This window comes from Tachypleus tridentatus, chromosome 12 (genome assembly GCF_004210375.1).
Source record: "Tachypleus tridentatus isolate NWPU-2018 chromosome 12, ASM421037v1, whole genome shotgun sequence".
NCBI lineage: Eukaryota > Metazoa > Arthropoda > Merostomata > Xiphosura > Limulidae > Tachypleus > Tachypleus tridentatus.
The window spans coordinates 135,741,390-135,759,664 of record NC_134836.1 but is presented as its reverse complement, the minus strand read 5'-3'; the positions used below and the strand labels follow the sequence as shown (position 1 = coordinate 135,759,664).

General features: G+C 31.4%; 1 protein-coding gene across 1 annotated transcript in view; it reads right to left on the bottom strand.

Annotated features, from left to right (window-relative positions):
- Positions 1-909: 909 nt before the first annotated feature.
- Positions 910-18,275, bottom strand: part of LOC143234795 (piezo-type mechanosensitive ion channel component 1-like) — a 48,900-nt gene continuing 31,534 nt past the window's right edge. Inside the window, exons 13-20 of the mRNA XM_076472430.1 lie at positions 17,725-17,863; positions 17,105-17,152; positions 14,028-14,194; positions 13,640-13,804; positions 10,718-11,535; positions 4,757-4,988; positions 3,452-3,720; positions 910-2,832 (exon numbers count right to left, since the gene is read on the bottom strand). Of these exons, the coding sequence (XP_076328545.1) occupies positions 3,453-3,720; positions 4,757-4,988; positions 10,718-11,535; positions 13,640-13,804; positions 14,028-14,194; positions 17,105-17,152; positions 17,725-17,863 (1,837 nt within the window). The 3' untranslated portion in view covers positions 910-2,832; position 3,452. The remainder of the gene's footprint in view (positions 2,833-3,451; positions 3,721-4,756; positions 4,989-10,717; positions 11,536-13,639; positions 13,805-14,027; positions 14,195-17,104; positions 17,153-17,724; positions 17,864-18,275) is intronic.

Sequence of the window (18,275 nt, the reverse complement as noted above, 5' to 3'; positions counted from 1 at the left end):
TTGTCTCTATACAAGATCTATGTCACAAACAGAGGGCAGTACAAAATGAGAAGAGCCAATCTTGCAAGTGGAAGGTGAGTACTGTGTGAGAAACATTGTCTCTATACAGGATCTATGTCACAAACAGAGGGCAGTACAAAATGAGAAGAATCAATCTTGCAAGTGGAAGGTGAGTATTGTGTGAGAAACATTGTCTCTATACAAGATCTATGTCACAAACAGAGGGCAGTGCAAAATGAGAAGAGCCAATCTTGCAAGTGGAAAGTGAGTACTGTGTGAGAAACATTGTCTCTATACAAGATCTATGTCACAAACAGAGAGCAGTGCAAAATGAGAAGAGCCAATCTTGCAAGTGGAAGGTGAGTACTGTGTGAGAAACATTGTCTCTATACAAGATCTATGTTACAAACAGAGGGCAGTGCAAAATGCAAAGAACCAATCTTGCAAGTGGAAGGTGAGTACTGTGTGAGAAACATTGTCTCTATACAAGATCTATGTTACAAACAGAGGGCAGTACAAAATGAGAAGAACCAATCTTGCAAGTGGAAGGTGAGTATTGTGTGAGAAACATTGTCTCTATACAAGATCTATGTCACAAACAGAGGGCAGTGCAAAATGAGAAGAGCCAATCTTGCAAGTGGAAGGTGAGTACTGTGTGAGAAACATTGTCTCTATACAAGATCTATGTCACAAACAGAGGGCAGTGCAAAATGAGAAGAGCCAATCTTGCAAGTGGAAGGTGAGTACTGTGTGAGAAACATTGTCTCTATACAAGATCTATGTCACAAACAGAGGGCAGTGCAAAATGAGAAGAGCCAATCTTGCAAGTGGAAGGTGAGTACTGTGTGAGAAACATTGTCTCTATACAAGATCTATGTCACAAACAGAGGGCAGTACAAAATGAGAAGAACCAATCTTGCAAGTTGAAGGTGAGTATTGTGTGAGAAACATTGTCTCTATACAAGATCTATGTCACAAACAGAGGGCAGTGCAAAATGAGAAGAGCCAATCTTGCAAGTGGAAAGTGAGTACTGTGTGAGAAACATTGTCTCTATACAAGATCTATGTTACAAACAGAGGGCAGTGCAAAATGCAAAGAACCAATCTTGCAATTGGAAGGTGAGTACTGTGTGAGAAACATTGTCTCTACACAAGATCTATGTTACTGTAGTGAAGTTCCTTCTTAATTAAAAAGGTTTTTTATTTCTCTACCTTTGATCTATTAAATTTGATGGATGGATTTCTCAACAGCATTGAAAGCTACAAAACCAAGTATCTACAAAGTAAACTGATAACATAGGACAAATCAGGACTAAAGTGTAGACAGTACAAGTACAGAGAACTAGTCAGGACTTAAATGTAGACAGACAAATTAGAGAAGTAGTCAAAACATAAGTATAGACTGTAATAATACAGAGAGAACTAGTCAGGACTTAAGTTTAGACAGTACAAATACAGAGAACGAGTCAGTGTAGATAGTACAAATTCAGAGAATTAGTCAGAACTTAATGGTAGACTGTATAAATACAGAGAACTAGTCAGGACTTAAGTGTAGATAGTATAAATATAGAGAACTACTCAGTGTAGACAGTACAAGTACAGAGAACTTGTCAGGACTTAAGTGTAGACAGACAAATTAGAGAAGTAGTCAAGACTTAAATATAGACTGTAATAGTACAGAGAGAACTAGTCAGGACTTAAGTTTAGATAGTACAAATACAGAGAACTAGTCAGGACTTAAGTTTAGATAGTACAAATACAGAGAACTAGTCAGGACTTAAGTTTAGATAGTACAAATACAGAACGAGTCAGTGTAGATAGTACAAATACAGAGAACTAGTCAGGACTTAAATGTAGATAGTACAAATATAGAGAACTAGTCAGTGTAGACAGTACGAATACAGAGTCATTGTCCACCATGATAAAAATTTAGATTTGTTTCCTTTTATATAGATTTAACATGCTGATACAATCTCATCAGCTAACTTAATCCAATAAGTTTGTTTGTTCCAAGCTGATCCATAGATCGATTCCATAGATAAACTCCAAGTGAAAAGCACAAAAACTGCATTATTTATAAAGTTGTCTAAGTAGGTGTACATAGTGCAGAAGTTAACAAGCATTGAGACATGTCTTGACATTCCAAGAACCATGTCAGTAACTTTTAGTTGATTATACTTTAAGTTATCCAAAAACAGAAGTATAAAAACCATTTTCTCTTTACTTTCTTTCTTTCCAAAAAAAAGGTTAACAAATACATAATTAGGCTTCAATTAAGTTTGACTCGAGTATTAATCAGATATTAAGTCAACAACTGGAAATTGTGTTGTAAGTAAATACAAGGTTATCAATGTACAAATATGGAGGTTCACAAACTGGATTTCTGAGGAACATATATCAGATATGTTACAAAAAAACTCTGCTTTTAGTCTTCTACTAAAATCTATGAAATATTTAAATGAATTTAATTTGAAGAAGCTATTGTCAGAACTATTTATTAGTATCTTTATTTTAAACACTAAGAAACTATTTTTCCAAAATATTTTCTATATCCTACCAAGCATTCTCTTTACCTGTTAGGTATTTTTCAGTATAGAGGATAATTATACACTTAAGTAAGTTACTTTAGACAGAATTATGTAATGTTCTTCTCTCTAAACAAATTAAACTATGCTTTTCCAGAGACAGCTGAGTTGAATACATTTGGAGAATCGTGTTCAAGTGACAACTGTGCTCATTATACGAAAGGATGAACTTCAAGTGATTGAGAAAATGAAATGAAACTTTTCCAGGCAGCATGGCTCACCTTCTGTTATTCTGTGCAGTTGAGAACTGTATATAGAGAATCAAAAAGTACTGGAAACAATTTTGAAAATACCACAAACAGATGAAGAACAGCAGCTACTGAAATATTTGTTTTAATTTTTCATCATGATCAAAATATGCATTATTACTCAGTTAAAGTATTTATAATCTTCATTACAGAAATAATAAGGTTTGAAATTGTGGCAAAATGAAAAATAAAATGGACACTTCTGTTTACAAATAATAATAAACTGTAAAAAAATTGGTTCTAGATTAGATGTGAGGAATAATAAAAGTTAAAGCATCAATGTTAATTATCAGAAATAATAAATTATAGAATAATAAAGTTAGGAGAGAGAGAAATAATTAAAGCATCAGAGTCATATATTAAAAGTAATGAACTTTAGGATATGATGGTTAAATATCAAAGTTAATATTACATCCAAGAAATGGTAAAATTTAAAATATTAAGAGTATATTTCAGAAACATTGGGCTTTATAAATGTTTATAGGACAAAAACAAGCAGCTTTACAACATTATGATTAGAGGTTCTTGATAGTGAAAACATCACTTAAATGTTCAGATTAAATGAGTTGTTAACAGTTCTAATAATTTTAAGGCCTCTGATTAAAGTGTTTGACTTACGTTAATTTGGACCTGGGTTAAGTTGTGGATACCGTGTCCATGCTATTAAGTTTTCAGGAGATCTGTACAAGAAGAGCAACTTTGCATAAAGATCCTCCTCCAGTGAAAACTCTCGACTCTCACGAACAAGATAGATGTCGAGACAGAGTTGAAGGACACGGTCCACGTAAGGCATGTCACTATATATGATCTTGAAGCTGGTGCCTGTCACAGCACCACGAACTACTCTAGACACCACCAACACAAAGGTTGTGTACATTCCAACAATCCTAGAACAAAATAATTTCTAAATGAAGTCATAAAGAATAATTATAGAGCTTTAGAGTGAATGTTTAACCATCTATAGCTGTTTTCTCATAATTCTACTGATTATTCAAAGAACACTGCATGTGGATGGTTGCACAGTAACAGTAACCATAAGCTGTGTTTATTTCATTCATGATTCACAACTAACACTGCTCTTTTTAACGTATATTTTAAGGTTCCTCTGCGAGCAGAATGAACTGGCAATTGACAAAATGGAAGTCTAACTGGTTGTCAAGCTAATTTACCTAATTTATACTTCAAGAACAATATATAAATAAAACATGGGGACAACTAAGCTAAGTGTGGTCCACCATACTGGACAGAGATGACTTCCAACAAGGTACTCAGAAGACACTTGTTATCACCATACAAACAATCACTGCCAATAGCACTTTAACCAACTTAGGTTTACTGAATAAATTATCTTTGAATTAATGTGAAGATTTATAATCAAGAAAATCCAGCTAAGTTTTAAAACAAGAAATTAAGAAACTATTATGGCTAAAAACAAAACAGAATACACTAGGTTCATTTGATTAATGTAATTCCATAGAGTTCAGTAACTGTAAGAACACAATAGTGGGTATTGATGGCTTCACAAAACTCTTAAGTCACATACTAGATTTATACTATTTATAACACCAACAAAATACAAAGTTTATATACCTAACACATTTACACTACTCACCACAAAATATCACAACAGAAATTGAGCATCTAAAAAATTAAGATAATTAATTTTTTTAGAAACTTTTTATTATTAAAACATAACAAAAGTAAATATGTAATTTAAGTTTGTTTGTTATTAAGTACAAAACTACACCCCACAAGTATCAAAACCTGGTTTCTAGTGGTGTAAGTCTGTGAACATATCACTGTGATACTGGGGGAATGTAGTTCAGGGTTCTTGAAGGAGTTTGTTACATTACAGTCATTTAGATTTGTTTTCAGAATTTGGAAATTCACTACAATATAAAACTTGTTTGTTAGAAATCATACCCATATCCTGAAAGAGCAGAGAGCTCTGAGGGAAAAATCTTTTCACTGAAAGCAATCAGCTGCAAGTACTGGCAGTTTCTTGGTGAGAGAAATGAGTAAGGATAGCCACTATTGGAGCACTGTTCCTGTACCTCCCACCACCGTGATTCAACACTAAGGTTACCAAATGATACGTGTCTGAGACGTAGGGAGAGATTTCTGTAAAGCTTCTCATCTGTATCAGGCTGGAGTTCTGAAAGTAATATCATTATCTGTATCAGGCTGGAGTTCTGAAAGTAATATCTTTATCTGTATCAGGCTGGTGTTCTGAAAGTAATATCATTATCTGTATCAGTCTGGAGTTCTGAAAATAATATCATTATCTGTATCAGTTTGGAGTTCTGAAAGTAATATCTTTATCTGTATCAGGCTGGTGTTCTGAAAGTAATATCATTATCTGTATCAGGCTGGAGTTCAGAAAGTAATATCATTATCTGTATCAGGCTGTAATATCATTTCACACAGATACACATCTTATTTTACATGTAACATATATATACACACTTTATTTTATCTCTCAGAACATGTTCTTGATTAATGAAATGCCTTGAGTTAGAAGTGTAACACAATAATACAAAAAACATTATTTCATGTCTGTACAGATTGTTCTAGTATAACTTCTTTTGTTGCACATACGTTTGAACAAAGTTATAATTTTCATATCATCAGTCACAGGCCTCAACTTTACTTAAATGCAAAGTAGTTATTGTTATGGCTACAACAAAGGTTATTACAAATACAAAAAATACTTAGACCTGAGCTGTACCCATTGTAATCAATACAATAACAAATATTACCAGTACAATCAACATTTATACCTGAGCCATATCCATTGTAATGGATACAGTTTATTATCAGTACAAACAACATTTAGACCTGAGCTGTACCCATTGTAATGGATATAATAAAAATTATTACCAGAATAAAAAAAACATTTAAACTTGAGCTGTATCCATCGTAATGGATACAATAAAGGCTATTGCCAGTATAAACAACATTTAGACCTGACTTGTACCCACTGTAATGCATACAATACAGGTTATTACCAGTACAAACAACATTTAGACCTATTGTAATGAATACATGTTATTACCAGTACAAACAACAATTAAGCTTGAGCTGTACCCATTGTAATGGATATAATACAGGTTATTACCAGTACAAACAACATTTAAGCTTGAGCTGTACCCGTTGTAATGGATACAATACAGGTTATTACCAGTACAAACAACATTTAAGCTTGAGCTGTACCCATTGTAATGAATACAATACATGTTATTACCAGTACAAACAACATTTAGACCTATTGTAATTAATACAATACATGTTATTACCAGTACAAACAACACTTAGACCTGAGCCTTACTCATTGCTACAGTTACAATAAAGGTAATAATAAGTACAAACAATACTTAGACCTGAGCCTTACTCATTGCTACAGTTACAATAAAGGTAATAATAAGTACAAACAACACTTAGACCTGAGCCTTACTCATTGCTACAGTTACAATAAAGGTAATAATAAGTACAAACAACACTTAGACCTGAGCCTTACTCATTGCTACAGTTACAATAAAGGTAATAATAAGTACAAACATCACTTAGACCTGAGCCTTACTCATTGCTACAGTTACAATAAAGGTAATAATAAGTACAAACAATACTTAGATCTGAGCCTTACTCATTGCTACAGTTACAATAAAGGTAATAATAAGTACAAACAATACTTAGACGTGAGCCTTACTCATTGCTACAGTTACAATAAAGGTAATAATAAGTACAAACAATACTTAGACCTGAGCCTTACTCATTGCTACAGTTACAATAAAGGTAATAATAAGTACAAACATCACTTAGACCTGAGCCTTACTCATTGCTACAGTTACAATAAAGGTAATAATAAGTACAAACATCACTTAGACCTGAGCCTTACTCATTGCTACAGTTACAATAAAGGTAATAATAAGTACAAACAATACTTAGACCTGAGCCTTACTCATTGCTACAGTTACAATAAAGGTAATAATAAGTATAAACAACACTTAGACCTGAGCCTTACTCATTGCTACAGTTACAATAAAGGTAATAATAAGTACAAACAATACTTAGACGTGAGCCTTACTCATTGCTACAGTTACAATAAAGGTAATAATAAGTATAAACAACACTTAGACCTGAGCCTTACTCATTGCTACAGTTACAATAAAGGTAATAATAAGTACAAACAATACTTAGACCTGAGCCTTACTCATTGCTACAGTTACAATAAAGGTAATAATAAGTACAAACAATACTTAGACCTGAGCCTTACTCATTGCTACAGTTACAATAAAGGTAATAATAAGTACAAACAATACTTAGACCTGAGCCTTACTCATTGCTACAGTTACAATAAAGGTAATAATAAGTATAAACAACACTTAGACCTGAGCCTTACTCATTGCTACAGTTACAATAAAGGTAATAATAAGTACAAACAATACTTAGACCTGAGCCTTACTCATTGCTACAGTTACAATAAAGGTAATAATAAGTATAAACAACACTTAGACCTGAGCCTTACTCATTGCTACAGTTACAATAAAGGTAATAATAAGTACAAACAATACTTAGACCTGAGCCTTACTCATTGCTACAGTTACAATAAAGGTAATAATAAGTACAAACAATACTTAGACCTGAGCCTTACTCATTGCTACAGTTACAATAAAGGTAATAATAAGTACAAACAACACTTAGACCTGAGCCTTACTCATTGCTACAGTTACAATAAAGGTAATAATAAGTATAAACAATACTTAGACCTGAGCCTTACTCATTGCTACAGTCACAATAAAGGTAATAATAAGTACAAACAATACTTAGACCTGAGCCTTACTCATTGCTACAGTTACAATAAAGGTAATAATAAGTACAAACAATACTTAGACCTGAGCCTTACTCATTGCTACAGTTACAATAAAGGTAATAATAAGTACAAACAACACTTAGATCTGGAGTTGACTTGTGTAATGTTAAAGCTATACACTAAAAGTTAGTATCAATAATGAATATCGTCCATCAAGATAGTGGTTCATAATAGGATTCACCCTGAACAAATGAGAAAAAAACATCCTAAAAAGCAGACTTATTCTTGAAACAACACTCAAGACCTATTATCTCAGTGCTTAAGGCTGCTAACATTTTGATAATAGCTAACAAAAATTGATTTTATAATAGACACAATTTGTCCATTTGTTCTTCATATCATTCTTATTTCCCTTGAGAAACTTTACAAACCTACTAAGAAAACTCCTTTGCAGACCATAGGACAACTTCTGTGATGATTATTGAAAAAACAGAAGAAAGAGGTTTTCAGTTTTTCTCATCACTATTGGCTAAGTTTCTTTTTCCAAAACCAAATTCTGCAGCAAAGATGGCTAGGTATACTATGCAAAATTCTATTTACAGCTATTAAACTTCTGTGAAGGTTGTAGGGTTATTTGTGAGTTAAATCTCGAAAATTAAGATTTCATAGAATCTTTCAAAGTCCTTCTTTACTATAAACATAAACTCTTTAAAGCAACTCAAGCTTTGTTATAATAGTGAGAAACACTTAATTTTATTAGAATATACAATGTGTACATTTATAACAGTGCTTCCATGATTGGTTATAGTTTTTATAAACTGCTTAAGATAAAATGGCTAAGAATATTTTACTGAAACTCAAACAGTAGTAATGAGTGCAGCATTGAGTACATCATAGGGTAGTTTTAAAATTAATTTCAGCTCCTTCATTTTCTTACCTGTAAGAATGTCACTTTTTCCATTCAAAAAATCAGAACGGTGTTAGATACATTAACACAGCCCATTAATTAGAAACTGCCACTTTGATGATTCATCAGTTCTCGAAACTGCTGTTCTTCATTATATCTTGGGTTCACTGTTGTACTTTGTTTCTACTTGGGTTTTTGTAATTGTTTCATTGAGTTTTATAACAGTAGGTAATTACCATAGTAGATTTCTATACTTTTGTGGGTAGCGATTTATTCTACTGATTTTCATAATTTGATAAAATTGTGAGTTTGTATTTTATTATTATTATTCATATTTTTGTTTCACAAGCCTACAGATATAATGTATGAAGCCTAACATTTACAGATATAGTGTATGAAGCCTAACTTACTTAAAAATGTGATTATTTTTCATTGGATGTTGATTTGCATGGCTATCAATACACAAAATGTGATGTTGTTGTGACTAGCTTTCTTTGTAGAGGACACTCATTAAACATGTGTTCATAAGAAACCTCAGGCAAAAGGCCAGTTTTCTCCGTAAATAATAGATGGGTAGAATAAAAGCCAGTGCAGCAGTAACTGGTAAAAAAACCTGTACAATTCAACTCAATACATATGTACGTATATAGTTTAAAATTTATTCTCCATAAGTGGGAATAAAAAACTTAAGAAATATGAGAAATAGAAATATTTAATTTAAACAGATAATATGGATTGTGAATAACATCAGAAATAAGATAAACCTAAATTGAAAGATTATATTTACAAGCCTACAGCTAGGGACTCTTAAATAAGTAAACAAATCAAGATGGAAATAATGTCTTCTTTATTTTATCAAGCTAGAATCCATATTTAATTATCTTATACTCACATTACTTGTTAAGTATTTAAAATGTTTCAATTCTACTAAAATGAATAAGTACTGAAGACATAGAATCAAGTTATCTTGTACTCACATGACTTGTTAAGTATTTCAAATATTTTCATTCTACTAAAACTGATAAGTACTGAAGACATAGAATCAAAGTATCTTGTACTCACATGATTTGTTAAGTATTTCAAATATTTTAATTCTACTAAAATTGATAAGTACTATAGGCATGGATTCCAATTATCTTGTACTCACATGACTTGTTAAGTATTTCAAATGAAAAATATTTGATAAAAATGACTGTAATAAAACATAACTAAATTATTGAGAATTACAGCTTTGTTTTACATATATATGTAAACTACTCACTAAGTGATGTCGAGAAAACCCACTTGTAGAGAAATATAAGTTTTACATATAATAAAACTACTCACTCAGTGATGTCGAGAAAACCCACTTGTAGAGAAATATAAGTTTTACATATATATTAAACTACTCACTCAGTGACATCGAGAAAACTCACTTGTAGAGAAATATAAGTTTTACATATAATAAAACTACTCACTCAGTGATGTCGAGAAAACCCACTTGTAGAGAAATATAAGTTTTACATATAATAAAACTACTCACTCAGTGATGTCGAGAAAACCCACTTGTAGAGAAATATAAGTTTTACATATATATTAAACTACTCACTCAGTGACATCGAGAAAACTCACTTGTAGAGAAATATAAGTTTTACATATAATAAAACTACTCACTCAGTGATGTCGAGAAAACCCACTTGTAGAGAAATATAAGTTTTACATATATATTCAACTACTCACTCAGTGATGTCAAGAAAACCCACTTGTAGAGAAATATGTATTAAACTACTTACTATTTCATAGAATTATAGAAGTAACTTTAAAAGTTGTAACAGTTGATCAAAAGTGTTTGGAAGAAAATCATCCATTAACTTTTACAATGAATTAATCACACACATTGCTGGCTTTTATATTTGATTTCAATATATATAAATAAATATAAATTAACATGCAATTCTAATAAACTGTCTAATTAAACTGGGTTCATCAACCAATCTCAAGTTATTTAAACATTGGTAAATATTATGTTTTTTGGGTATTATGAAAACCTAAAACCATACAATCAATTCTTCTGAGAATGTATTTATATCTATGTACAATTTTAAGTTGTGTTAACTGTTGAATTCATTGTTTTACAGGTATTAAAGTTTTAAAAATTTGAAAGTAATTGCAAATTGTTTCAACTCACCACTGCTACTGACTAAATCTTTGATAAGAGAAGGTTGACCTCGACCAGGAACTTTCAAGTACTTGGGGAACAGATATGGAAATTTTATTTCATGAACGTCATTCCCACTATTCAGCACATCGGCCAGCTTCTCTCGGAGCTCTCGATGTTCGATATTATCCAATTTAATAATATGTTCATTATGGACAGTCTTCTCTATGTCTGAAGCCTTTGATTCTCTGGAAAATGACCAAGATAGCTTCACGTTCAATTCAGTTTCATTAGACAACAATTCAGCAATTAGAGCAGACTGACTAGGAGGGCTGATGCTCCACACTGAAGTGGAATTTCCATTTAGTTCAATCAACGTAACATCTTTGACATCATAGTTGGCAAGAAAAGACTGAGCAGATGAATCTGATCGGTAGTAATACAACATTTTGTCCCAGTCATTCTGTGTAAAAGGCTTGAGTGAACTTCGCTGGGCACTCATTTTAAAAATGGGTTCATAGCCTTCAACAGTAATCTCCACTGTACAATCATATGGAGTATTTGGCAACCTCACAGTGTTGCCTAGGGCAAACAGCAGCAAAGGAAACCAGATGATTAGAATAATAAGGAACAGTAGCAGGCCTCCGACACCATACTTAATTAAGGCAGCACGATTAACTCCCCGTGGGGTGGGGTATTCAGCTTCCACTCGACGGATACACTTCAAGAGATAAATGTTTGTGAAAATATCTTCCATCTTCAACCAGTTACTCACATTCAAGCTGGTGTCTGTCCAAATCCAGTCCATCAGTGAGCGCAGTTCATAAAGAAAGGGAATCATCATGTAACTGGAAACATATTTAAAGATAGACTTACAAAATATTTAATATTATTAAAATGTTACTTAAAAATATTTAATGTTATTAAAATGTTACTTAAAAATATTTAATGTTATTAAAATGTACTTAAAATATTTAATGTTATTAAAATATTACTTAAAAATATTTAATGTCATTAAAAAGTTACTTCTTTCTTTCAAAACTTCTTTAAACATGTATCACATGTACTTCAGATTTCACAATGTGCTGCTTCATCATCAATATTTTACCAACATTCGTTCTAATACAGTTTTCATTTAACAATCTGTCATCAGAAGTAAATAGTTTGTTAAATTCAACAAGGTATAATAACAATCTATAACTACTCTATCTATAATATATATATCTGTACATGTGATATCTAACAGGTTTTATGTATTTATAACTACTGTATCTGTAATATATATATCACTACAAGTGATATCTAACAGGTTTTATGTATTTATAACTACTGTATCTGTAATATGTATATCTGTACATGTGATATCTAACAGGTTTTATGTATTTATAACTACTGTATCTGTAATATGTATATCTGTACATGTGATATCTAACAGGTTTTATGTATTTATAACTACTGTATCTATAATATATATATCACTACAACTGATATCTAATAGGTTTTATGTATTTATAACTACTGTATCTGTAATATGTATATCTGTACATGTGATATCTAACAGGTTTTATGTATTTATAACTACTCTATCTATAATATAGATATCTGTACATGTGATATCTAACAGGTTTTATGTATTTATAACTACTGTATCTATAATATATATATCACTACAAGTGATATCTAATAGGTTTTATGTATTTATAACTACTGTATCTGTAATATGTATATCTGTACATGTGATATCTAACAGGTTTTATGTATTTATAACTACTCTATCTATAATATAGATATCTGTACATGTGATATCTAACAGGTTTTATGTATTTATAACTACTGTATCTATAATATATATATCACTACAAGTGATATCTAATAGGTTTTATGTATTTATAACTACTGTATCTGTAATATGTATATCTGTACATGTGATATCTAACAGGTTTTATGTATTTATAACTACTCTATCTGTAATATGTATATCAGTACAAGTGATATCTAACAGGTTTTCTGTATTTATAACTACTCTATATATAATATGTATATCAGTACAAGTGATATCTAACAGGTTTTCTGTACGTATAACTACTCTATCTATAATATGTATATCAGTACAAGTGATATCTAACAGGTTTTCTGTATTTATAACTACTGTATCTGTAATATGTATATCAGTACAAGTGATATCTAACAGGTTTTCTGTGTTTATAACTACTCCATCTGTAATATGTATATCAGTACAAGTGATATCTAACAGGTTTTCTGTATTTATAACTACTCTATCTATAATATATATATCACTACAAGTGATATCTAATAGGTTTTATGTATTTATAACTACTGTATCTGTAATATGTATATCTGTACATGTGATATCTAACAGGTTTTATGTATTTATAACTACTCTATCTGTAATATGTATATCAGTACAAGTGATATCTAACAGGTTTTCTGTATTTATAACTACTCTATATATAATATGTATATCAGTACAAGTGATATCTAACAGGTTTTCTGTACGTATAACTACTCTATCTATAATATGTATATCAGTACAAGTGATATCTAACAGGTTTTCTGTATTTATAACTACTGTATCTGTAATATGTATATCAGTACAAGTGATATCTAACAGGTTTTCTGTATTTATAACTACTCCATCTGTAATATGTATATCAGTACAAGTGATATCTAACAGGTTTTCTGTATTTATAACTACTCTATCTATAATGTGTTTATCAGTGCATGATCCACAACATAACTTGTTTTATGTTTAAGACTCATGGAGAGAAGTAATACATACAGCGATTTTGTCAATTATGTTCTCTCCCAACAATAACAATAAACAAATGCATCACCATATCTAAAGTTGTACAAAATTAACAACTTTGTAATATAAACACACAGCTAAAAAAAATGTTCCAAAGAAAACAGGGGTTTCAAGTGAATATTTACCCTTTGAATAGGAAGTAATTAATGTAGTTGTATTCCTTGCAGAAGAGAATTCCAAGAATCCGTGTTGGATAACCAGATCGAATCTGATAAGCTGACAGCAAGAGATAGATGCACTTGATGAAGTACCACAGTTTTGGAGGTAGTCTAGCAGGACTTGTGAATTCTCTGTAGAAATGAAAAAAAACAGAATGGAAGTGACTGAAAGCAATGAAACATTAAGATAACTCAGTTTAGCTATTATAGCTTTTAATCCATTATGAATAACTTTAATAAAACAACAGATAAAATGTTGGTGTTGAACTTTTATAAAATAAAAACTACAGATTTTTAACACAATTTAATAAACAAAATTTAATAACTTGATAAAAAGTTAAAATGTGGTACACACCTCTCAGTTACCGCTGGTAGAATGAAGAACATCCACATGTGGACAACAAACACAAGGATAATCTGAAATATGAGTTTTCCCAAGATACACTTACGAAGGTAGAGAGCTCGATCAATCACAATCAGAGCAAACTGAGCTATTAACATTATCAGGAAAGGAACAGGAACCTGGAAATATTGAACAATATTTAAAACTTACTTCTTAAAGATGAGTTTTCCCAAGATACACTTACGAAGGTAGAGAGCTCGATCAATCACAATCAGAGCAAACTGAGCAATTAACATTATCAGGAAAGGAACAGGAACCTGGAAATATTGAACAATATTTAAAACTTACTTCTTAAAGATGAGTTTTCCCAAGATACACTTACGAAGGTAGAGAGCTCGATCAATCACAATCAGAGCAAACTGAGCAATTAACATTATCAGGAAAGGAACAGGAACCTGGAGATAGTGAACAATATTTAAAACTTACTTCTTAAAGATGAGTTTTCCCAAGATACACTTACGAAGGTAGAGAGCTCGATCAATCACAATCAGAGCAAACTGAGCAATTAACATTATCAGGAAAGGAACAGGAACCTGGAAATATTGAACAATATTTAAAACTTACTTCTTAAAGATGAGTTTTCCCAAGATACACTTACGAAGGTAGAGAGCTCGATCAATCACAATCAGAGCAAACTGAGCAATTAACATTATCAGGAAAGGAACAGGAACCTGGAGATAGTGAACAATATTTAAAACTTACTTCTTAAAGATGAGTTTTCCCAAGATACACTTACGAAGGTAGAGAGCTCGATCAATCACAATCAGAGCAAACTGAGCTATTAACATTATCAGGAAAGGAACAGGAACCTGGAGATATTGAACAATATTTAAAACTTACTTCTTAAAGATGAGTTTTCCCAAGATACACTTACGAAGGTAGAGAGCTCGATCAATCACAATCAGAGCAAACTGAGCAATTAACATTATCAGGAAAGGAACAGGAACCTGGAGATAGTGAACAATATTTAAAACTTACTTCTTAAAAATGAGTTTTCCCAAGATACACTTACGAAGGTAGAGAGCTCGATCAATCACAATCAGAGCAAACTGAGCAATTAACATTATCAGGAAAGGAACAGGAACCTGGGGATATTGAACAATATTTAAAACTTACTTCTTAAAGATGAGTTTTCCCAAGATACACTTACGAAGGTAGAGAGCTCGATCAATCACAATCAGAGCAAACTGAGCTATTAACATTATCAGGAAAGGAACAGGAACCTGGAGATATTGAACAATATTTAAAACTTACTTCTTAAAGATGAGTTTTCCCAAGATACACTTACGAAGGTAGAGAGCTCGATCAATCACAATCAGAGCAAACTGAGCAATTAACATTATCAGGAAAGGAACAGGAACCTGGGGATATTGAACAATATTTAAAACTTACTTCTTAAAGATGAGTTTTCCCAAGATACACTTACGAAGGTAGAGAGCTCGATCAATCACAATCAGAGCAAACTGAGCAATTAACATTATCAGGAAAGGAACAGGAACCTGGGGATATTGAACAATATTTAAAACTTACTTCTTAAAGATGAGTTTTCCCAAGATACACTTACGAAGGTAGAGAGCTCGATCAATCACAATCAGAGCAAACTGAGCAATTAACATTATCATGAAAGGAACAGGAACCTGGAGATATTGAACAATATTTAAAACTTACTTCTTAAAGATGATTTTATCATGAATAGCGAACACTTAACATTATCAGGGAAAGATAATAGCTTAGAATGTTTACACGTATTGTATCATGAAGAGAATATCCTAGAAGAGACTGAACCCAGTCAAGTTGATGTTAGATAATAGCTTAGAATGTTTACATGTATTGTATCATGAAGAGAATCTCTTAGAAGAGACTGAACCCAGGCAAGTTGATGTTAGACTAGCAACTCACATGATGTATAGGATCTCTTACAATAGAATAAACTAAATCACATTAAAGTTAAATTATAAACTCACATGATTTCTAATGTACTTACAATATGCATTAAAATAGACTGAAATGATTCAAGTTTTTTTTAGAACACAAAAAGACAGGTTGGCTGTACCTCGTTTTCTTCAACATGTAGCAATAAACATAATAGGTATTTTGCACTTTGTTTTCTTCAACATATAACACTAAACAGGATAGGTTGACATATCTTGTTTTCTTCAACATGTAGCAATAAACATAATAGGTATTTTGCACTTTGTTTTCCTCAACATATAACACTACACAGGATAGGTTGACATATCTTGTTTTCTTCAACATGTAGCAATAAACATAATAGGTATTTTGCACTTTGTTTTCCTCAACATATAACACTACACAGGATAGGTTGACGCACCTTGTTTTCTTCGACATGTAGCAATAAACATAATAGGTATTTTGCACTTTGTTTTCCTCAACATATAACACTAAACAGGATAGGTTGACATATCTTGTTTTCTTCAACATATAACAATAAACATAATAGGTATTTTGCACTTTGTTTTCTTCAACATATAACACTAAACAGGATAGGTTGACATACCTTGTTTTCTTCAACATATAGCAATAAACATAATAGGTATTTTGCACTTTGTTTTCTTCAACATATAACACTAAACAGGATAGGTTGACATACCTTGTTTTCTTCAACATATAGCAATAAACATAATAGGTATTTTGCACTTTGTTTTCTTCAACATATAACACTAAACAGGATAGGTTGACATACCTTGTTTTCCTCAACATATAACACTAAACAGGATAGGTTGACATACCTTGTTTTCTTCAACATATAACAATAAACATAATAGGTATTTTGCACTTTATTTTCTTCAACATATAACACTAAACGGGATAGGTTGACATACCTTGTTTTCTTCAACATATAACAATAAACATAATAGGTATTTTGCACTTTGTTTTCTTCAACATATAACACTACACAGGATAGGTTGACGCACCTTGTTTTCTTCGACATGTAGCAATAAACATAATAGGTATTTTGCACTTTGTTTTCCTCAACATATAACACTAAACAGGATAGGTTGGCATACCTTGTTTTCTTCGACATATGAAGCAACACCTCCATCAGCTCTATCAGTCTAGACATAACAAATATAAAGAAATTTTCTAATTTATTAAACAGTTATGAATTAGGTATGCAAGGAAAACTGAATTTTTATTATAACATGCTTAGTTTCATAAACACTCTTTATTTATAATTCTCAAGGTTTCAATAAGATAAACAGTTAATCTGAAATTTTTCACCACCTGAAGACTGTAATTTAAATATAGCTTTTGTAGATGCTACATTTCAACTATAAGAATGATAAAAACAGCCCTGTTTACATCTACGTAATCATTTAATTTAAAACTTATTACTGACGTATAAAATATTTATTTCAATTTAATAATTAATCCTTGTTTTATTATGAGGCTTATAATTTGAAAAATGTTTTATGCAATTTTTCCAGTTACTAATTAAATGTAACAAGAAATTCTTACTTCTGTCAGGTTAGTCTGTTTATGTACAAAGATAACTCTTCCATTAAAACTTTCTACTGTTTTCAATATTTTGTATAATGTCTAAATATCAACAGGTTTGTTAGATAAATAGTCAAGTTAGCACGCCCCCCAAAAAATGTACATAAACTGTGAGGCTGTTTGTACTTACACCAAATGCCCAGTATCCAAACACAACTATTAAGAAGTTGACAAATTCACAGAGAAACATAAGTGCATATACATCCACAGTTACCCGATACTCTGGACTCAGCAGGTTCACAAAAAACTTTCTGAAAAGCCCTCTACAACTGTAAAATTAAAAAAAAAGCTTTTATTGAAGGAAATAACTGAACCTGTATGTATAAATACCTTTAACAGATAATTTCTACTTGAAAACAACTGCAAGCTATTTCAATATATTCTTGTAACATTTTCTTTTTTTTCAGAAAATTCGTTTAGATTATTTGCAAAAACAAATATTCAAACTCAACAAAAACATTTTGTTTCCTCTTCTATGGGTATTTCACATACTAACTTAATATGCACTGAAACATAGATCTAGCTTACAAAAACATTTTGTTTCCTCTACTATGGGTATTACACATACTAACTTAATATGCACTGAAACATAGATCTAGCTTACAAAAACATTTTGTTTCCTCTACTATGGGTATTACACATACTAACTTAATATGCACTGAAACATAGATCTAGCTTACA